At 40.9% G+C, this 22,900-nt stretch overlaps 1 protein-coding gene across 2 annotated transcripts in view; it reads left to right on the top strand.

The window, feature by feature from the left end:
* LOC103897690 (ligand-dependent corepressor) overlaps positions 1-22,900 on the top strand; it is a 51,327-nt gene that overhangs the window by 16,736 nt on the left and 11,691 nt on the right. The window contains exons 5-6 of one of the 2 annotated variants that reach the window (XM_009277804.2): positions 1,646-1,739; positions 4,565-6,575. In XM_009277804.2, coding sequence (XP_009276079.1) covers positions 1,646-1,739; positions 4,565-5,534 — 1,064 coding nt within the window. In that variant the 3' untranslated portion in view covers positions 5,535-6,575. Of the gene's footprint in view, positions 1-1,645; positions 1,740-4,564; positions 6,576-22,900 lie in introns of those variants that run through there. The other variant, XM_019471745.1, reaches the window with a different exon arrangement.

Here is a 22,900-nt window from a genome sequence, read left to right as displayed (position 1 = left end):
AGGGAGAGAATCAGTTTTGCTTCTGGTTTTTTTTAATTAGAGGATTGTATGATGAAGAAGAAAGCAAGTACATGAACTGTTCTTTAGCTACCATGTGATGAAAAAGCTGTAAGATAATTTATAATGTTCATAACACTTGTTATGGAATTAGAACATGTGCATATTAACTTATACAGTAATCTGTTTGCTGATGTAATTATTTTTTTTCCAATTTACATTTAATGTAATTGGGAAGAGGTTTTGCCAAACTTGTTAATGAGAGGTTTGAGAGGCTGTCATGAAAGGCTGTTAGTGTGGTGCTTTTTGTTATATTTCTGTTCTAGCGGATTGAGGGGAACCCAGCTAGTTTGTAAACTTCTCCATGGGGTATGAGGCTGGTTCTGCTTGCCCTCGGAGACTTCTAGGTCGTAATGACTCTTCTGACTGAGGAAGTGTGGATGCAAGTGCCTTTGGCAGCAGCCTGTGCTGTTTAGTATAGCCTCTTGAAAAGAAGGTGCTACTTGATCCAGTCTCTGTATCTTGTGGCTGCATAAGTATTGTTCAAAAGGAAGATTGAATTGTCTGCTTGCTTAAGTTTGGGTTATGGTGTGTTCCCAAATGCAGTGGGTGGAACAGCTTTCCCTGAGTTAATTCTAGTTCACTGTTCATCATGTTTTTTCTCCATGTCAAATGAGAACTTTAAGCAATCTGAAAACATTGTTCTTGTGTTGGGTGGTATTTACTTGAGTAGATGGAATGAGCGAGAAGCTCTGAAACGTCTCTAGTTTACCTTGCCAACAGGTTTCATTTATCTTTGCCTCATAAATTCCTTGTTTCAAAGTTTCCAGGAATTTCAGCTGGCTGTGCTGCTTCTATGACTATGTTGCCCTTATTAAAATGACCAGAATTTCAAGTTGTTTCAGTGCAGTGGGAGCAAGGCTTTTCTAGCAAAAAGCGCTTCCTTTTCTGTTGCCTAGAAATACAGAGTTTACGTAAGGGCTTGCAGAGGAGCATGGGTGAGCGTGAGGAGGTGCCATTAGTGTGAATGGAAGAAGCAGTCTAGCAGGAAAAACAATTTGGTCTATGGAAGAAGAGAGGGAGCAAAATGGCACAATACAGAGGGGAAAGGCAGCAGCTCTGCCAGTAGGGACCCATCGGAGACATGGAAAAAAAGGATGAAGCTAGCTGCCAGGTGAGGAGGAGTCTCACATTTATGTGTGTGTGTTCATTTGAAAGTGAGTTTCCAATGTGAAATTCTCAATGAATTTTCCTATGGAGATGTGGATCAAAAAAATTTCAAATACTGGCTTAAAGCCCCCCAGATCTTAGAAACTTGAAGAATGTCTCATTTTTAGAACTGATGAGGGTTAGTTATGCGATAGGCTGTGTTGTATCCTGAACTGTCATTTGTAGGTCATCTTTTATTCTCTGGCCCTTGTAATAGATGTGCTTTTAATTTTGCCAAATTTTGTTGTGAATTCTGAGGACTATGTTGAAGTCACTTGTAAGCCAAATTACAAACAAATCCAAGCCTTAGTTTGTTTAAAATAAAATAGAAAATGCTGTGTGCTAAGTATGACTTTAGTCCAAAAGCCTTGTTTTGTCAAGGGACAACGTGGCTGCTCCTGTTTCTTCAAACACTGAAGTAATTCTTGTGTCTCTACAGACGGTGTGCTTGATTTATCCACTAAGAAGAGTCCTTGCGCCGGCAGCACCTCTGTGAGTCATTCTCCAGGGTGCTCCAGTACTCCGGGAAATGGGTAAGAGAAAGCAACTTACTATGACCTTTTAAAACTGTTTTTTACTAAAAATGTGTGCTTACCTCCTGTTAATTTTAACTTACTTCTGGTGTTAACCCTTTGGAGTAATGTGTTTTTCGTCTTGTACCTTTGGTAAATACCTTCATCCCACCTGCCAAATAAGAGTTGTTGCAAACTGAGACAGGTTTAGCTTGCAGTTAAGAACTCTAATATCTGTTATTTTGGCCAGTTTCGTACTTAGCCAAAGATATTTCCATTACCTGCTTCTTGGGTTCAGTGATAAGTGATGTCCGTGGAGATGCAAGTTCAGTTAAATGTATGAAGAGTCTTAGAGGCTTTGCAATATAATTCAGATTTCATTTCACTTAAGGGAAAGTTAGCTAACAGAAAAGTTTATTTTAGTGGTAGCAATGATTTGGGTGATGAACCTAGCTGAATTAGATTTAAATCACTGCATGCTCTTTGTTAATATTTCCTAGCATAAACCACAACTTAAAAAAAGAAAAGGTGGGGGGGAGTCTGGTAGTTCAGAAAACTTTAAATATGGCTTTTTGGATTTGTGATTGTACTGTAGCACTGAACAAGTTTTTTTGTTTTTTTAAATATGTGGTGTACTAGTCTTGCCTTAATTAGTTCAAGGTGTGAAAGATTGTTATATCAACAAAACTTCTTTAAGGTTTCATATTTCTAATGGTCACTTTGCATACGTTTAGAAACCCTTTACTCTTAGCTAGGATTGAAGAAATTGTACTGGAGAGGCTGACTGGGAGTAAGAGGGATTTTGGGTGTTGATGGGAGAATCTTTTCTTGAAGCTGCTGTGAACAAGTAATTCCTTTAGTGAAGTACAGAAACAGTATGTGGTTTAAACTGCCATTTAATTGCTGGGTTTAGCTTTACAATAGACTTTGAAAAACTAGAAATTTTAAACTAACAACCCACCACCACCAATCCCATGTACTGCTAACAACTGATTTAACTTTTGCATTTCTCTCTGGAAAAATATTACTGTCTCAGATTTCTTCCTTCAAGATTACTTTTTTCTATTTAATATTTCCATTACTAAAATACTTCAATCCTTGTTTAAAAGTTAGTCTTAATATTTTTTCACAATTCTTTAGCATAAACCTTCCCCACCAGCTCTTCTCTTTCAATGCTGAACAGGTTATTTCCAACTTTATTTTCCTAGGAAGGCAGCAGAAGCCACCGAGGCTGTGTATTGTTTGTTCCCTTGTTTGTGTGTCAAGCGAGGGCCAAAGTCCAACGCACAGGGATGACAGGGCCAGCATCTGGCACTGTCCTGATCAGTTCTGTGGGTCCAGAGAGGATGTGGCATACTGGCACCTGTGGTTACTTGTACAGGTGTGTGGTAGATGAGGGTGACTGCAGTCTGTTTAGCATCAGTGAAATCGGGTGTGACCCTCTGTCCTAGTTAGCTGCCAGTATGACCTTTATTTAGGCGTAGAATCACTGGTGCGCATTCTGATGCTGATACATGCTGTAGAAGGGGCAGAGAATGCACATTGCTTGAGAGAGTTCTCTGGAATAGCAAACTTTCATTCACTTCTCTGGATTTTGTTCTGAATCCTTGTTGACTCTTGTTACCCACTTCAACTATGACCTATTGCATCCTGGAGAGAAGCTAGCAGCATATGTATCGAGTACTATGTATATTACATGCCAGGTCCTTTCAGTGGATGTCTTTTTTTTCTCTAAAGATTTTTTTTTTTTTTTTAATCCCAATGTGATGTTAAAAAGAATAATGTAGCTTTTCAGCAGTACGTATCCTATCCTTAAATAACGCTGACTTAGCTAGAGGGCTTTACGCACCAGTATAGTGTCCCAGAGCATTGAAATAGAATTGCTTACTAGTCTTTTCGTTAATCTGTATGTTGAACATGGAAAAGTTTGGGGGTGGATTTTGAAACTAGTGTGACTTAGTTACTACAGGGGCTAAGCAAGCAAAATATTAAAATACACGTGTTTATCTGCAGTAGTAGTACTTTGTGTCATAGAAAGAGCACTTGTGACGAAAGGAAAATGGTAAAAATACATACCCCTTTTTCTGTTATTAACCCTTGATCTGGATGACAGTTGGAACTTAGATCTTTTTTTTTCCTAGCCATGCTATGTATCGAATGAGAATCGGGAACATGTATATATGCAATTAGTTGTTAAGAGAGCAATTTGGTAAGTCTAGTGTAATGCAGTGCTTTCATATTTGGTGCTTAATGAAAGTCAAGCAAATACCTTTAAGGCCTGCTAAGCATTTTTTTTTCTTTCCATCCTGAGCAGCAATTCTTCAATATGATGTAAGCGAACATCATCCAAGGTTTCCACCTATGTGTAGATACTGCAGGTGGCAGTCATATTTGCATGTTGAATATGTTGCACTTTGGCTTACTCTTTTATTACTGTACTTGTTTAGTGGTAACGTCACACCAGTAACACAGTTGTGTGTAGATCTATGGCGATTGATTACTACTTTGTAATTAGGGTGCTATTTTCAGACGCTTGCGCGAAGTCTTTTCTACTCCGAGAATTTGTGAACCCAACCAGAGACCAGCCAACAGGTTTCATTTTTCTTTGCCCAAAAAGCTTCTCTTTTTTTGTGAACAAGTTTTAAAACTGACTGATGCTGAGACTTAAAAAAAAAAAAAAATTTAAAATAAAATGATGATAATAATAAAAAAAAATTTAGAGAAAAATAAATACACAAAAAGTGATGTTACCCAAGCAAGGCCTTCTAATAAAGGAGTGGCCCCCTCACCCATCCCTCCCTACCTGTGCAAGTCCTGCTCACATCAGTTTCCTTCCATCCAATTAGGCGACCTGGGAGACCCAGCCAGCACCATCCGGAGGGACTACAGAGTGGTGATGGGGTACCTCCAAGAAGCTTGCAGGATGGAACCAGGGAAGGTTATGGCCACTCCACATCTCTTAAAGTACCGCTGGCTCGATCACTCCAGATTAGTGAAGAACTGCTGAGCAGAAACCAGTTTTCTACGGCTGCCAGCCATGGGCCATCTGGACTACAGAATCATGGACAGCACTTAATATTATCCAGGGAGGCTTCTTGGGCAAAACCACACTACGAATTCAATTTCAGCCGCATGAAATTCAGGGGAAATGGTGCACTCAGCAACATCAGTGACCTTCCTTTTCTTACAGAAAACTCTGCCTTTCAAAAAATGGCACTTCAAACTAAACAGGATGGGAAAAAGGACGTGAGCCATTCGTCTCCTGTGGATTTAAAGATACCACAAGTTCGAGGCATGGACCTTTCATGGGAGTCCCGCACTGGTGACCAGTACAGCTATAGCTCTTTGGTAATGGGTTCACAAACGGAGAGCGCGCTTAGCAAAAAGTTAAGGGCTATCCTTCCAAAACAAAACAGGAGAAGTTTGCTGGATGCTGGACCAGATTCCTGGGGCTCAGATGCTGAGCAGTCTACCTCTGGACAGCCATATCCCACCTCAGATCAAGAGGGAGATCCTGGCTCCAAGCAACCTAGGAAGAAAAGAGGGAGATACAGACAGTACAACAGCGAGATACTGGAGGAAGCAATCTCTGTGGTTATGAGCGGGAAAATGAGTGTTTCCAAAGCTCAGAGTATTTATGGGATCCCCCACAGTACACTGGAGTACAAAGTTAAAGAGAGGCTGGGCACTTTGAAAAACCCTCCAAAGAAAAAAATGAAATTAATGAGGTCGGAGGGGCAGGATGTTTCAGTAAAGATTGAATTAGATCCCCAGGGAGAAGCAGCACAAAGTGCGAATGAATTGAAAGATGAGTAGGGATGTTGTAGAGTGCCAATTACTTTGCAAACTGGGTGAGCACTACTGCATAGTTCAACCACCACTGAGCACACCTGATTCTCCTATTTACTGCAATGCTCTTTCCTTTGCAGTTTAGCATAGACTTGTGTGGACACAAGTGAAAGGTGTGCTCTGAATGTCACATTGTAAATTTTTCTAGCCTGGTATGGCACAGTTTCCCTCCTTCACCTGCCCGCTACCACCTCCCCCTTTTTTTTTTTTTCTTTTCTTTTGCCTTTTGCATGTTTCTCTGTAATAGACAGTTGAGTTACCTCACAAAGAATGCAGATCTGTAGAAGTGGACATCTTGCCTGTAGAGCCTGCCTGAACTTCTGGTGTTGGATTTTTCATGTCTGCCTTTACAGAAATAAGTCCACTTTGTTAAACTGATACTCTCTTAAAACCAGGCTTTTTTTGAATGAGAATCAGACTGTCATTCTTCAAAATGTTTCAGAAATCTTTTTTCCCCCTCCTTTTCTTTGATCCAGTTGATTGAAAGATCTAAGCTAAATCAAGTTATTTAGGAATGGTACCTCTCTTGAACTCAGAGATTTGTTGATTAGATGGATAATCAATTGGGTCTAATTAGGCTCTCCACTATTTTCTTTCTAAATTAAACATACTTAGCATTCACTGTCTGCTTAGTGCTCACCCGGAGGGGAGGGGAGGGAAAACTTACATACACTACCTTCAGAATATGTCAGTTAATTATTTGTAACACTACCTTTGCTATAATTTTGTTTGATATTTTTGAAGGGTGATATTTAGACTCACCTGCTTGAGGATGTAGCCTTATCTCACGGAAGACAAGCTTCTCACAGTCAGGAGCAGTCAGGGTACACTAAATGATGTATTAGGGTATGCCTCATTCTAACAGAACTATGGTTCTTTGACCTTTATGCTTTTTACAGACTTGATTCTGAGTTTACTAAACTATGTGGTTCCAACAACTAGTTTAAATGACTCTAATCTGGGGAAGGGGGATTTGTGTAACAAACTACTGTGATATTGCAAAAAAGAAAAAAAAAGGAAAAAAAAAAAGCCCACAAAACGGTGATCTCAAACGTTACAACCTCAGTAGTCTGCCCAAATATCCACATTAGTGAAGGAGCTTGTTAATGTTCAGGGAAGAAGTAAAACACTGGTAGCCTGATCTAATTCAGGCTCTGCATCATATCTATCTGTAATACTGTCAGGGTCGAACACTCAATGAATGGGTGTTTCCTTTTTAAATATTACAGTTGCCAGTAGCAGGAATTAATCGAAGTCCTGCTTTTTTGTTGTTGTTTTTATTTAATCTATTTTGATAGTGGTTTAGCACATGCTAGAATAAGCATTTAAACACCGTAAAAGCACTCCGTAAACCACAAATCCAGTTTTTTTCAATATGATGATATCGTTATCATTATATGGAGATCCAGGATAAGTTTTGTACAGAACTTTTATCTTTGATACTTTCTGCGGGAGTGGTCAGTAACTAGGTGGAGCTTACTGGACTTACCATAATATGACCAAATCGGAATTGCTGGTTCTTCAGGTAAAAAAATTTGGTCTTAATCTGTGCAAAAGGTAGATAGAATTATCATTCTTTTTCCCATTTGCCCAACCAAAAGAAGCATTGGAGTTTTTGTGTGAGAGCATTAAGTGATGTCAGTGACTGAAAGTGGTTTCTCAAAGTTCATGGGAGGGTGGCCTAGATAGCCCTAGGGATGCTGAATGACTCTGGAACAGTTGATCCTATTAGCCTCTCCCCCTCCCCAGCAACTTCATCTTTGCAAAGGTTAGGCACACCATTGCTGTTGTTTTAAATATGCACTGCTCATTCTTGAAACGGACTGGGCATTTGGCCCCAAGTATACTTTGTTTTTGTTTATTTAATATATTTTAGTACTCAAAATCCTGGTTCCTCGTAGCTCTCTAGTTGTCATCTTGGCATTTAAAGCAGTTTAAGCTCAGTAGCAGTATGTAAACTCTGCAATACGTTCCAGTTTAGCTGGTGATTGCAATAAAGGTGCAGTTAAACGTGTGGTTTCATCTGCTGTTGGAGGTTATGGTAGAAAGTTTGCTGCAAGTTTTTAAAAAAAAAAAAAGTAACACAGTTTTACTGTTCAGAGAGGTTTAACCTTTTGCAGTTGTCTTTATTTAAGCAACATGAGTTGAGTTTTATAAAACTTGTCACTGTAGTGTATGTGGAGTGCTCATTTTACTAACCTAAATATTTTGTATGTGTATGTTTAAGTGGGTGACAATCGTGCAGCAGAAGAATGGTGTGCCTACCCTTTAATGCTGCAGTTTTAAAAGAGAATTTGTCTTGTCATTTCAGACTGTAGGCTAAGAATTGTAAATAGATAGTGAGAAGCTGAGTACTCTTTATTTGCTTTGGTTAGAAAGTGGATTAAAAAAAAAAAAAAACAAACAACAAACCAAACACGTAACTTTCTCAGTTTAAATGTCCTGAGACCTGAAGATTGTAATACTCATGTCTGCAAAGCTTTTAAACACAACACTTGATCTGTGATAACTTAATATTCAGGTAATCTTTCTTTTTCGGGAAGCTTTTGAACAACCATATTTCCTCCAAAGGTCTCTGTTTAAAAAGGAAAAAAAAGAAAAAAGTGTAGATTATTTTTTAAGCACTAATTGCATTACGTTGGTAACTGCAATATAAAATAGCCATTATTGTTTTGTGAAGCATGGTTGAGATTAGTTAGTGGTCCCTCTTTAAAATTTCATGAGCCTCTCAAAAAATAAAAACAAATTTAAAAAAAAGCTGCTGAATATTCAAAAGATATATATTTTACCTTATTGTAGGTTTTGTAAATTTAGTCTGTAATATTCAGGTGCACCTTTTAATGTTAACTTTTTGTTTCAAAGTCCCATCTAATGTATTTTCTCTGAGGTGATTCATCACTTAAGACTAGTATCACTCTAAGTGCTGCAGTGATCACTAAGGTTTTGTTTCATTTTTCACTACAGATTTTTTACAGGCGCTTTCAGTGTAGCTAACTAGTAGTATTTGGGATCATTTTAAATATATGATTGGAATTAATGTTTGTCCATTAGCATGCTTAATTTTCTGCTGACCAGCAGTTTGCATGGCCAAAATCTCTGGTTGACCATATTTTGGTGTGGGAAGGTGTGGTTCACTGCTGTCTTTGTAACAAAAGCCTTGTTTCTCATGTTATTTCTGGTAAGTGGATGCTTATGTTACTTGGATCACTTGGACAGGAGAGAAGGTTTAAAGTTTTTCTCCTGCTGCTCTTTTGAGATCACATTAACGTGTAACATAGACAAACTGCAACCCTGTAAAAATCGAGACGTCGTTAGGAGGAGGCCTTTCGGGTATTTTTCGTCACTAGTTTTCTCTTATTCCCGAGAATGTCCATCCGATGTAGTTATTGGACTTAACAGTATTGTTGTGTACTACGTTGATGTAGCTGAAAAAGCCTGACAGCAAGAAACTGTGAATAATATTTGTGGCAGTCTCTGAAAACTAGTTTTTCAGTCCAAGTATCATGAAGGAGAATCCCTCTCCCCTACCCCATCCTAGAAAAGTAATTTTATATTTTGTGTGTATAAAGTTTTAAGAATCAAGTTTCATATTGTACTGAAGTTTAGGTGTCGCTTGGTAAATCTTTGCTGCAGCATATAATTGAAGATGAGTAAGGCTTAGTGTGGTAGGGGTCCTGGTGTGGAGTTAATTATCGTACAGTTCTGGTGAGAAAGCCCAACATGTATGAAATGTGTCCTTTTTTTTTATTTGGACTTGTAAGATGTAAAAGTGCTTTTTTAGAACTCTGACCTATTACAAACTATTACCTCACTTTCAGCCAGCTGGATCCTCATTCCACAGTGTTGTAGGCATTATTGTGGCCGTAACGCTTGAGTACAGCTATAGAGTTGAACGTTTCCAGTTAGATATTGTAGGGACACGTTTCTGGACTCGTTTTTATTTCTGTCAAAAGATATTTTATTTTCCAGTCATTCCCTGGTTTGTGTTTTTTTTTTAAAGGTTCAGGACAGTTTCCTTTAGAATTTTTCATTTTTCCCTGTTACACAGGAGAAGTTGCTGCATAAGCAATACAGGTATGCCTTTGCTTTCTTGTTGCAGAACTCATAATTTGATGCTTGCATTACCAACCCTATTGGTAGACTTGAAGTCGAACTCTGAATTTTCATGGCGATTGGAAAACAAATGGTTTTTAACAAATGCAGGTGTACAGGTAGGATAGTGCCTCTAGTAAGGGAACACATTCAGTTTCTGTGTTCTCAAGCAACTCCTATACCACCTTTTTTGTAGAGCTTGCCGGTGCTCAAGGATATTCCTAAACATGGGAGGCAACTGCGCATGTGTCTAGACTGGTTGAGAGCAGACAAGGAATAGTCTGTGCTTTTGTCTTGTGGCAGGCTGACATTTGAGTCTAAATATTTCTTTCACGGGAACCTGAGAGTACGTTGCCTTCCCCTGGAAATTCACAGGAACTGGCAAAGTGATTCAGGGGCTTTAGGGTTGAGTAAGCTTTGTATAGATTGGAACAACTTTTTAGTTCTGATTGAATTGCTTTTTATATCATCTGCAACGATTGTTATACAGGCAAAACTGGAATTACTATGTGTTTCTTCCGGTTTACTTTGAAGTAACACTCTTAAGATGTCCTTGAGTCTTAGGAGAAGAACGCAGTGTCCAAGGAGTGGAGGGAACGCTGTGCTGTTCCCTTGTTTCTCAAAAACAGTGTGGCTACATCTGTAATGTAAAGAGCTCTTTCTTCAGTAAAGGCAAAATTGTAACTCTTCAGTGTAAGAATGCATACACCTGTTGCAGTCCAAACTCTTACGAAGACAAACTTATTAACCTGTACTGAAAGCTTTGTCACAATATTTTAAATATCTTAAATTCTCTGCCAAATGTTAGAGGTAGAACGGGAAGGGTTGTTTCCCTCATTTTCGTGAGGATCAGAAACTTCTAGGTTTTCCCTGCAAATGTTTCAGAAACTAAATGTAATTTCAGTCTAGGTCAATGTTGCTTTTTCTTGGCACCAGTAGATAATGTTGACTAATACTGCTTTAAAAAGCTGTACCTAAAAAAAAAAAAAAAAAAAAAAAAATTTCAGACTATTTTTGGTATTATAAAGGTTTCCACTTGATCTCGAATTACATAAAAAAATTCTGTAATTAAACCTTCAGAAACCTGAAAATCTGCGCTGCTAGTTATAGGCAGTTCTGTTGGATGTAGCAAATACAATAACCACTACAGTTATTCATTTCTAATTATCCGGTGTATAAACATGATGTACTGTGATGATCACTAAGCAGAGAGATATTGCGGACTCAAAATGATCTGTAGATGCACTCCACATATGCCAGAAAAAACTGTAAGTAGTTACAGCATTCCAGTGCCCATCTCTCCCCCTCTCTCCTGTTCTTGCTTTGACTGGGGCCAAGTCTCTATACCAGAATTACAGCATCAGTCTTGGACTTCATGTCCCATCGAATTATGCCTATATTCAGGTATTGACGTGAAAACCCTCATATTAAGAGAGCTTTATTTAATCGTCACAAAAATCTCTTAGCCCAGTTGCAAATTCAATTTTCCTGGGCGACATACTAGGAGGATTTTTTCGGCCTGTCCAGGGCATTTCATTCACCTTCTTAAAAACAAACATCCCCCCCCTGCCCCTGTGCTTGTCTCTACTGAATTGGTAAGTATAATTTAGAAGGACTCAAGATGGTGACTACCTGGTGGAGCAGGGATTAGGACACAGACTTCATTCTGACTGGAGCAGGAAAAGTTAAATGTCAGAAAACAATTTCTATAGTCATCACCTAGTACAGTCTAACTTAATGTTTTTTCCTACTCGGAAATAATGAAGACACTACTACAGCTACTAATACAGTTTATCAACTACTTGGTGCTACATTTCTCAAATATTTTTGCAGATAATATTTTTTATGCCTGCGTGAAAGCATGTAAACTTTACTGTCACTATAAAAAGCACTTGTCTGACCTATTTGAAAGTACCAGAAAAGGGATAAATAACTGCAGCACTTTTTCTGTTACAATGCCAGAGTCTTAATTAAATCTGGTCTTCAGGTTATGAGATATTTTAAACGTACAATCTAGGATCATTAACGGCTTTTCAGGTCAGATCACAAGTTCTCTTGGGATACTAATCTGTCTTTTAAAGACTAGTACAACAAAATATTCTGAAGTTCAGGCAGGGGATGTATACATACATGCCTGGTATTTTTAACTAATCATTTCAGTAGGCCATTTCAGGGCTTGACATTTTGGAATCTGGGATGATGGGTAGGGAAAGGGAAGTTTCCCAAACTGAAAAATCATTTCGGACCATTGTTTAATGTTCAGTTTGAAAACTGTATTGCAAGAAAAATGGGTAGGGATTCTTTCTCCCTTACGCCTTCAGGGAATGAGTAGTATTTAGAATCTCTGGCTGAAATTCAAGCCTTTTTACCATGTAAATTTTTAATATAAACTCATTGACATGCTTTTTACATCTGAGGACTGAAAATGGATCTTAATGTTTAAGTTGTGGAATGGTATATTTCTTAAATGAAGGGGGAACATTTAAAAAAAAATAGATTAGAATACCAGCATTAGTGAGCTTAAGGAATTTTAGTATGTAATAGCAAAGTATAGCAAAGTATTTGATTAAAAAAATTAATCTTGAATTGCTAGTCTGTAACTAGGTGCATTCTAATTTAGCAGGTGAATATTCTTTACTTATCGATATATGATGGGCTTTTTGCAAATAGAAACCTTTATCTGAGTCCCATGTGTTGCTTGTACTGATGGGATGTATGCTTACAGCAGCTTACTGCTGCTTTAAAATGTATAAAATATGTTTTGAGTGTTTGCTCATAACTCTTTCTAACCTCCACTTGTTAAATTGTCAGACATTGGTATTTTATCAGTCCGCAATGTAAGTTTGAACTAATGTTCTTAGGAATCCAACTTGTACACACACTGTTTAAAAACCCTCAGGGACAGTTTACACACTATCCTCACTCAATTCAGGTACTTGTACTCTCTTCTTAAACCTAGCAGTGACTTGTATTTTGTTTTGCTTTTCTTTTGACGTGCTGATAGCACATCCTTGATGAATGTCAACTTAAAACTCAGTTCAGGTATCCAGGTATAACTCAGCCAAACGGATTTTAAAGCTGCATATTTACTCTCCAGCACACAGTGCCTCAGACACTTATAGTGGCATTCTGTATATTCAGTTATTACTACTGAGCAGATCGCGTGGGGGTTCCTGGTATGTATTGTAAGAAATTCCTATGTATATTATATAATATGTATTATATTATATACATATATAGTATATATGTTATCTTAAACTTATATATTTTAAAATGCCACTACTAGCCAGCGCAGCTAAAAATGAAATACATTCCCAACTGCTTCTGCGAACGGCAGAGGCAGCTTCTTAACGTGGCTCTTGCTTCTCTCTCAAAATAACTACTTCTAACCTCAAGCACGGGTCCTTGGCTGTCTGACCTCTACACTCTAGTTATGCAATGTCCTTAGAGAATTCTGTGCACTGGCCACTGTGATGGAAACCAATGGGCCGGGAGTGCTTTGAGTTTATTAGTAATTGTTCTGCCAAAGTTGGTGTTCGTATGACAAGCGTGTAAACCTGTCAGATAATCAGCAGAGGTCCAAGTGGGTAACGGTGTACGTAATCGCTTCCACCTAAGTGGTAGGACCAGACCCTCCGCAGGCGTCTCCGCCCCAATGCTGAGCGCTAATTCAGAAGGTGTTGGCACTTAACATCTGTAGTGACGGCCCTCCGTGCTGCGCTCGCGAGGAGGCGAAACTTTGAAGTAAAGTCTGCTGTTCTGCTCTCGCAGTGATCTGTTGGCAGTCGCAAGTCAGCAACACCTCTGCTTTATTATTTGACACTTTACATCTAAAAAGTCTTCTCTTTCTATTTATGTAACCCATAGTCTTTGAAGAGTATGGAAAATGGCATTTCTCTCTGACCTCTAGAAGTTCAAGTGTCATGGGAAAAAAAAAAAAAAACAGGAACCCCCCCCTTTACTCTTATGGACCTCATTTCAATATACTGTTTACAGTTTGACGGAATTGTATAATTTAATATTTCTCTTGTACTGTAGTTTATATTTATTTACAGATTTTTTTTGTACTGTGTGATTTGAATTTTTTGTTCCTTGCTATGATCAATGTTTTATGTAGTAGAGCACTTATGATCACAAATTAAGGTTTTTGGTTTGATTGCACTACATTAATTTTTTTAATGCAGTTCTGATTTTTTGACTGGACTAAATAAGCTGTGTCTTAATGTATGTGATAAGTACTTTTAAATTTTTATTTCATGTGGTCCATTTATTTTTTGCATTGTATGTCAAAGCGCTAATTCTCTTGTTGTGCATGTGTAAGATTTAATGGCTCCATTGTATTATTTGACCATGTCATTTTGGAAACACATTCCCAGCTGTAACGTTGTGTATGGTAGTTTTCACTGGATGCTAGACTTTTCAAAACCACTATTCTTCTAATAAATTTTGTTGTGAAAAACTTTAAGGGGTTCCAATTCTGTTGTTTCTAGTGTGCTTTCTAAATTCCCGCACTGACCACCCGAGGTTATGAAATGCAAACTATCACAAATCAAGAGAAGCAGGGGAGGAAGTGAAAATAGAAGGTAAAGCAAATTCTGGCCGAAGGGTCGAGATGTGGAGTCGCTGTACTCCGTTTTGTTTCTTGTCCTAAATAGGATTGGCGATAAAGCTGCTTTAGCAGCTGGGAATACACGCGAAAGCTGAAACGCTGTCTCATAGCAGCCCGGTCCCGTGAACTCCCGTACTCTAATTTGCTCTTCCCTACTGGCCACCTTCATTTCTTTAATGGTAAATAATTTATCCGGTGAAGAACAAACAGTCTCTCGGGGTGGGGGAAAGAGATGTTGGCTTGCTCGTCGAGCACTTAGTAATGAGTCAGGGTAGGAACGGTGGTAATAAAAGCCTAGCTGGGGACCCTGGCCATTGCCTGCACGGTTCGGTTTGGCTTGCGTGCGTAGTCTCGTGCGTGTGTTGGGTTCGGTAGCGGGGCAGTGTGCCTTTTTGAGCAGCTGGGTTGCGTACCGGAGGAGACGGGACCAGGCTGAGGGAGGTTGCTTAGCTGCTTGCACCAGTAGGCACTGGTGTTGCTTTTATTCTCTCTGCGGCCACCAGCTCTCCCTCTGCAGAGGGGGCAGGTCCCCAGCTCCTGATTAACATATGGAAAACTCTGGTGACTGTCCTGCTGTCCTCCTGCACAGGGCAAACTCAGCAGTGACACCACGCTTCAGCTGGTCCGTCTTGGAGACCCATGTTTGCTTTCTCGCGACCGTACTTTGGGTTGAACTGCTTTTGACGTTATGCATTATTGATACCGAAATGCTGAATACTAAAAAGTAGGTTACAGTAAGTGGTGTATAATGGAACCCGCACGAGTTCAGGCATTTCTGCTAACCTTTGTGTTCAGTCCTAGGATGATTTTTGAGTGATGCATAGGGATTTCCTAGCTTTAGGAAAATTTATAGTGCTGCACACTCTCTAGCCCAGGTTTCTTTTCTCCTGAGAAATTGCCTTTTTCAGCTTGTGCTATTGAAAAGTAGGTAATTTAGGGTTTGCATTTGATAACATGATTTTTCAGTGCCTTTTTTTTTTTTAAGATCCTTGAATAACTGTTACATTGCAAACTAACTATTGTATTCCTTGTATACTAATACTGGTATTAAAAACAAAAAGCAAAATGGTAGGGTAGCTGGGTGTTGTCATTGGTTTAGCTTTACTGGGCAAATCTCTCTTAAATAAAAAACTTGGTTTGACTAGAGACTACATCTTACACTTATTCGGGAATAGTAAGTCCTCGTGTAAATAGCTTGAAAGCCTTGTGCTGTAAACTAGCATTTATCATATTTTTTTCTGTATGTCTAAATACATCTGTCAAATCTATGAAAATAGCCTTTGAAAGTGATGAACCATATTCCCATCTGCCATTCTTTAGGATGTATTACACTCTGCAAGCTTTTCCCAGAACATTTTTAATCGACACTTTTAGTCCTGCGATTATCAGAAATACCAAGTTTTTCTGGTTTTCCTGGAGGACTTGCTGATGGCCTTGCACTGTTAAGCTGAAGTTGTTCAGACTTAAAGGAACATAGTCTTGAATTCCTCTTTTAAAGCTGTTTTCTGTAATACATATATGTATCATGACGAGAGCGCACAAGATGCTGCACCCAGACCCAGAAAGAAGCATCCGTGCTGTGTTGTAGAAGTAGAAAAGAAACATAATTAGCCCTGTTAGGCAGCTTAAAAAGTCTTCTGCTAATTTGCCTCAGCTCATTTTGACTCGGGGTGCGTTTTGAGCTTCCCCGGTTTGTTATTGGAAGAGGCAGCTGCCTCTTCTGAACCTGCAGGAGCATATCTGGTCACCTTCTGAAGTAACAGATCCTTCACGGAGTAGCAGTGGACTGTACCCCCGCATACACTGGGGTCGCTTTCTGCAATCCAGATACTCTAGCAGAGGTGAAACGGGCGGCTCTGCTGATTGCTCTTTTGTGAGAACGTGTGCTTCTGTGAAGGGAAGGGCAGAAAGCTTCAGGTCGCTACCCGCAAGTGTTGGGATTAATACTAGATCTGAAAGTAGGCAACTCCCTGACCTCAGCAGGAAGGATCTGAAACGCTCTTCTGTTGGAAATCAACTTCAGCTTAGTGAATGAAGCTGATTTAATTAAGGAAATTCCTGAGCATCACAATTTCATCATCCTGTGCAGCCAAAACCGAGTCCTTATTTCGTGGCTGCTCAGAGTCAAGCAGCAGCAATGCAAAGCTTGCTCTGGCGTCCTCAGTAAGGCGGATCACCCGTGGCTTTCCTGCCTGGGCGTGCTGAGCCCTCTAATTTCCTAGAGGCCTGACAAAAGTGGGTCTGGGAGGAGGAGGGGGGGGATTTAAATCCCAATTCAGGAAGATACTTCAGCAAATCACTAATTTCTTAATCCGCAAACTCTGCTCTGGCAGATGCCCAGCCATGGGTACTTGCTGAACTGTGGTTTTAACTGGAAGTGAGTGGCAGGTTCTTGGACCTGTTTAGGAATGCGACTCATGTACAGAGCAACAGAGGTACAGACCAAAAGCAATTTCAAAAACAGAGCTTGAAGTATTAGGGGCAAATCCAGGAATTACGGAGTTTGATACAATGAAGATGGCAAAGAGATTAAAATAAAAGTTGATTTTTTTAATATAATTATCCTCAAGACACTTTAATAGATGTTACAATGCTGGAAGGATCCCATACAACACCATTTGTGGGAGTACTGTTTCCCCTGATCTGGTTCATTTGATGCAGCCTCTGTGACTTAAAATCCAAGATGTTCTCAACTGTCAAGTAGGAAATTCGGAAGAAATCTGAATGACTTCACACTTGTGAATTATGAATTAATTAAGTTCCTTCTTGCCCGCCTCCCCAAAAACCCCAGACAGCACAACCTTTAAAAGCTCTTTTTTAGTATCACGAAGAGGGAGCACAAAACAGTTGCATCTTATTTTTACAGGTCACTTTTAAAGTGTCAGAATTTACAGGTCGTGTTTGAAAGAAAACTTCTGAAGTCTTCTCTTGCCTCCTCATCCTCTGCAGGTGTCATGCAGCTCCGCAGAAGGTCTACTGAGTACACACTTGACTAAGAGGCAGGTTTTTGTATGAGATGGATACAGCTCAAATCTCCAGGAATTGCTTAAAAGCTCAGCTAAAATTAGGAGCGCTTAAGGTATATTTCAGAGCGTAGAGATACAAGCACTGCTGCCTAAAAATGCAAAGGTTTCCTGTATGAAAACACAGCTGCGTCTCCCCAGGGGACCGACCAGAGTCTTGGGCTGTAACCTACCGAGCGCCCGCAGTAACGCAGTGAAGGACAGGGCAGAGACTTCAGCTGCAGCCTGGGCGAGCCTGCTGTGGATCCAGCGACACGCTTCTCCCAGCACGTGCTGAGGCTCCTGCCTTATCTCCCTTGCTGCTGTTACCTGGGCTAGCTCCGTCAAAGCTTGCATGCCTACCTTTGCTGGACTCCTGCCTCCAGGTGCAGGTCAGACAGCCTTGTGCCGACAGGAGGAGTGGTTTGGTTTTCTTGGGTTTTTTTTTTTTTTTTTTTGCTGATGTGCACCAGGATCCCATCGTCACGTGTCCCAGATCCCTCCTGCCCAGCTAATAAAGCGTAAGGCTTGCTTAACTCGTTTTGGAATGACATTCCTAACTTTGAAAGGGGCTTTTATGGTTTCCTTTCTTAAAGCTGAGCCTTTGACTGTGCTGTTCTTCTCACTGAGCTTTAGAGGAAGGCTCTGACACTAATTGTTGAAAGTTACTCTGGCTCTGCAGGAGAAAAACTGACACTAGGAGAAGCCGAACAGCTTCCCCACACATGTGAAGTGGTTTTCATACCCACAACTAATACCTGTGCTGGGACCTTTGCTGTAATCTAAGCCTGAGGTGCTTGCTTGGAGAATCCAGCAGTTTTCACCATGTTCCCCTTCTAGGTGAAGATGGTGGTATATTTTTTGGGTTTGGTTTTTTTTTTTTTTCCCAGATGTTATGCTGTGGTCATATCTTCCTGAGATTGCTTTCAGGTCTTTAAAGCAAGTAGCTGTGTTTGAGGTGCTAGCAATGGTTTAAAACGAGCTATTTGGCTTTGAAAGGAGACTGTAAAAAAAAAAAGACACTGTATTCTCGTTTTGCATAAGAAGCTTTCATAACAAATGTACTCTAGTTTCTTCTGATTTCTAGCCGTCAGACAGACCAAGGTGTGAAAGCTAAACCAGCTTGCTTGGTACCTGAAGTGTGTTCGCCAATAACAAAGTTCTCGTTGGACCATGGTGACAGCTACCTAACCTCACTGCTCGCTAGAGGTCTGCCTAGCTGTAATTCAGTGAGCTTTTCTGCTGATGCATAAAAAAATGTAGATTTTTTTTTCCTCCTGTTTCAGGACCTGTGTTGGCTTTTCTCTAATAGACAGACACAAGTGTGTACGGTAAGGGTGACTGCTCGACTGCTCTTTAATTCTAGCCTTCTTGCCTATACCCGTCCCTATGTTGGTGCCTCTACTTTTGTTTGAATGTAGACTGGATTGCTGATTGATAACAGCAAAAAGAACAGAACCCTGGATTTAAAAGAAATACGCCTTGCGGCTCCTTTAATGATCCTATTAAATTAGGGATAAATATTAGTAACAAAGCTTAAAATCAATGTAACCTAGCAGAAAGTGACAAAGGTAGTGGCTTAGTGCTGGCAAAGAGCAGGTTGATGAGGTTTGGGTTTTGGCTGTTTCGTCTGTTCTTTTATAGCTCCCGAATGAAAAAAAGGACTTTTCCTCGCGAGATTAATAAGAGTAGCGAGGCCTCAGCAGGACAACAGGGAATCTGGCACTCAGCCTTTTGTGGGTCAAAAATCCCCACGGCGTACATGGTTTGGGCTTTGGCCTCGCCTTCTGAATGCGCGAGTCACTGCGAGGAGGATTTTTCAGAGGTGGTTTTGCGGCGATTTCTGGGGATGGTCCCATTCTGTATCTCTCTGGTCATATAAAGCACAGTAAAATGCCAACATCCCGTTAGTGCTGTGGTCTCGTTACCACCACGTGGTTAAGTGTGAGTTCATTTCTCTGAGCTTTCAGGGTTCGTGTAGTGCACTTACTGTTAATACGATAAAAAAGGTCTGCGGTAGAGGAGATCCGTGAGTGCTTGATGGGCAGCATGTGCTAATGGGTCATCATCGCTTTAGTTTCCTCTGCGAAGGTTAGGGACTCATTTTCCTGCTGGTGGGAGCAGTGGGACCAGGGAGGTGCAGAAGTCAGAGGGAGGCGATCTGTGAAGGCATCTTGGGGGGGATCTGCCTGGCTGTGGTGCTCGCTCCTTCCTCGCTGCGCATGAGGAGTGATGAGTCACTTCTGCTTTTTCCAAAGGATCTGTTCCTTTGCAGGCATAAGCTGTTGTTGATAATTTTTTTCCTTTTATTTTTCCCTTTATGGCAAACTAGCAATTGATGGGTTTTGTCCCCAGTATAAAGAAATAAGCAATACCTATCATTATGCTGCGGGAAGGAAAATTGCACAGAGATAAAGTACATTTTAACTGCGGCATCCAATTATAAAGGGTAAACTGCCAAAATCGAGATGGCTTTAAATATGGTAAACAACCCCAAAGAAAACTGGGTGTATTAGAGGTGACGGCATGTTACATGCTAAGCAAGGTGTAGTTCCATGCCTCAGTTTGCCACGTAGCTGGACAAATATTTGATGCGTGGGGGAGATGGGACCTTTTTTAGTGGACATTAGCCGTGGTCGGATGAGGTTTGTATTTGTTAGTCTTTCTTTAGCATTGAGATGTGTGACAATATAAACAAAGGAGAAAAATAATTGTGGGCCGGGATACCAAGATGAATTTTTGAGAGGAGAATAGACTCTATTAAGAGGGGGAGGAAGGACAATAGTGTGTAATGAGAAGGGTTAAAAAAAAAAAAGATGATGTGAGGGATGTGCAGAAATGGAAGCATGAGAGGTTTGAGCTGAAGGGGAGGGGTGTGCATTAGCGCAGAGGAAACCTCTCCCCACTGGCATGCATAGAGACATTTCCTGCCTTATGTTTTGGTTTCTTAATAGTTATCTGACTATAAAATTAACCTACATCATTTAATGGTAGTTGAATGGCAGTTAAATTAACCCACTTTCAAAATAGACCTTACCTAGCCCGTCAGCTCTGAGACAGCCTCGTCCCCAGGCATCCGGGGCTGCAATCCACTTCTCTGCCTTAACCTATTTCCCAAGCAGTCAGCCAAAGCGGTGCATCAGAAACAGGGTTTGCTGCTCAGCCCAGCAGTTGACAGAGAATACGGACACGTATCAAACCGCTAATTCATATTTCACTAGGCATTTTCATGCAAGGAGGTATAGCATCAGCACGCGGGGAACGCTGCCGTTAGGAGTTGTGATACCGTTTCTATTAACAGCATGGCCTTGATTATCTGAGGCCCAATTATCTGAATCTCCAGGTTATCTGAAATGGGGTCATATCCCCCAACGTCTGTTAATTACACCCAAGATACCCTCTGCTCTCCAAATGTCTTCCACTGGCCCCTCCCAAGCTTTGGCGACCGGGTTGTGCTGAGCGTGTTTAGCTCTAGCGAGCACTCTACCTAGTTGCTGCACTTGGTTTTTCATATCCATGTTGGGGGGAAAAAAAAAAAATCCTGGATGTTTGCAGATTTCAAAATCCTTGCAGTCTTCTGGAAGTGGACAGTGGCTGTGCGTGGCAATGTGCCTGTTGGAGCTGGGACCAGCAATGTCTGCAGAGAGGGCATCTGATGCGTTTGGGTTTTCTTCCACCCCGCAGGGGCAGCCCTGCAGTATAGGTGCAGCATAGAAGGGGAAGGTGGGATTTATCACAGCGCAGCACGTCCTGCTCGCAAGCCTTAATTCACTGCAGATGAGTGCGCCTTCGGCGGGGCGTTCGCCTGTTGTTGAACCCCTGTGGTTGCAGTGGCTCCAGGCGACCTGTATGTGCATGCCCGAGGGCTGGGTAGAGGGAGAGCTTTGTTCCCGGTTTACTGCAGGACAGACGGGGAGCTGACAGTGATGGGCTCGGGAGCGAGGAAGAGGCCATGCATCTGCCTCAGCTCGGGTCCAGAGCCAGCATGCGTCCCCATCTCATACCTGGGGCTGTTAAAGATACTCAGGGCATCCCTCCCTACTCCATAGGACTGGTCCCTGTGGTTCGTTCTCCCTTGCCTTAACTGGGTGCTGCTTTTTTAAAAACATGTGTAAAGCTGTGAAAATCATTGTAAGAACTTCTTTTTTTTGCCCTGCACGCTTTTGTCATTTGTCTTCTGGTGCTATCTGTTTTTCTATCTATTCTGGTCTTCTGGTGCTATCTATTCTTTTGGAGCACCTTGCTCAGGGAAAATGCTGAGTACTGCCTTGGAGAGAAACACTCATGGTAATTTTTTTTTTTTTTCCCTTAAAGGGAAGATCCCAGATGTCCTTGATAATTAGAAAAATTAGCAAGGACAATTCTGGAAAGGCTTTGAAAGCTAGTATGTAGAATAATGTGTCCGACATGATAAATTTCCCTTGGTTTTAAAGCAAGAGCTCAGTGGTAAGATTTTTAATTAGTCATTAAATATTGCATTAGAAGTATCACAAGTGATGATAAACTACTATAGAATACGTTTGGGTTAGTTACTTGGGGAAGGTGGGAGTGGAGGAAGCTATGACAGGAATATAAAAAAGAAACTTATTTGAGGTTGCTATTGTTTTTTTTAATGTAAAACCAACTTTGATTTTTATTTGGCTACAGGTGGGGAGAAGGTGATTTTCAATGTTTAACTACTTTAAAAATAAACAAACAAATAAAAGACACTACTCTGAAGGGTTAAAAGTCTGAATCTGTAATGGATGTCTGTTGTTTATCCAGTCAGTTGGCTTATTGTACAACCTGGATACCTTGATGAATACATGCAGCTGACAAAAACCCCAACCAAACAAACCCCATCTATAACTTGTTTCTTCCTGCTTTTCAGTTGAAATGCAAGCTCAACCCATCCCCACGCGCGTCACCAAGGACGGCGTAAATTCAGGGGCCTTGAGAACCCGGCAGCGATATTTCCATAGTTATTTCAGCTGTGCTTTGCACAACTTCAGCTTTTAATTTAGAGAAGAAAAATGCTTTTTCTCTGTCCTAGCTGTTGTGTGGAGCCTCAGCTCTTTCTGTGCTGCTTTTCTATTTTTTTTCAGTGCAGTGAGAGAGAATTACTGTAGCACCCACAGAGGTGTGAAGGGACTCATTCATCTGTGTGGGGAGTGTTAGGCGCCAGGCATATTTCTGAGGATTGAAATACAGGCATTTAAACTGGTACATCCAGTGTCAGCCTTTTAAGTGGGGCTTTGAGAGATGAGCTCCAGAAAATCTTGCTGCAGTGGCTTACACTATTCGTGCCCACGGCTGTTTTGCCCATCCCCTGCAAGGGATCGCCACATCCCAGAGCGGTGCCAGCAGAAGGAAACGTGTCCCCCCACCTCCCCCTCTCAAAGCACGAAGTCTTTGCTGCAGCTGTGAGTGAAGATGGGTTTGAGCACGATACCACATGTCAAATGGAGCAGGCAAGGTGCAACGTGGGTTGCCTTTTGCCGCCCTGGGATGATAATTTCTGGCAGAGAGCTGGCAGTAGCCACGGCTCCGTGTCCACCGCAGTGACATTGGTGTGGGCTGCTGCTGAAAGACACGGTGCCACCTCCTGCCTCGGTCCAGGGCCGTTCCCCGGCGGTGTTTGCTTTTACACA

The sequence above is a fragment of the Aptenodytes forsteri genome, unplaced genomic scaffold, assembly GCF_000699145.1.
Source record: "Aptenodytes forsteri isolate BGI_AS27 unplaced genomic scaffold, ASM69914v1 Scaffold15, whole genome shotgun sequence".
In the NCBI taxonomy this organism is placed as follows: Eukaryota; Metazoa; Chordata; class Aves; order Sphenisciformes; family Spheniscidae; genus Aptenodytes; species Aptenodytes forsteri.
The sequence above is the reverse complement of the archived record's forward strand: the minus strand, read 5'-3'. Positions and strand labels throughout refer to the sequence as shown.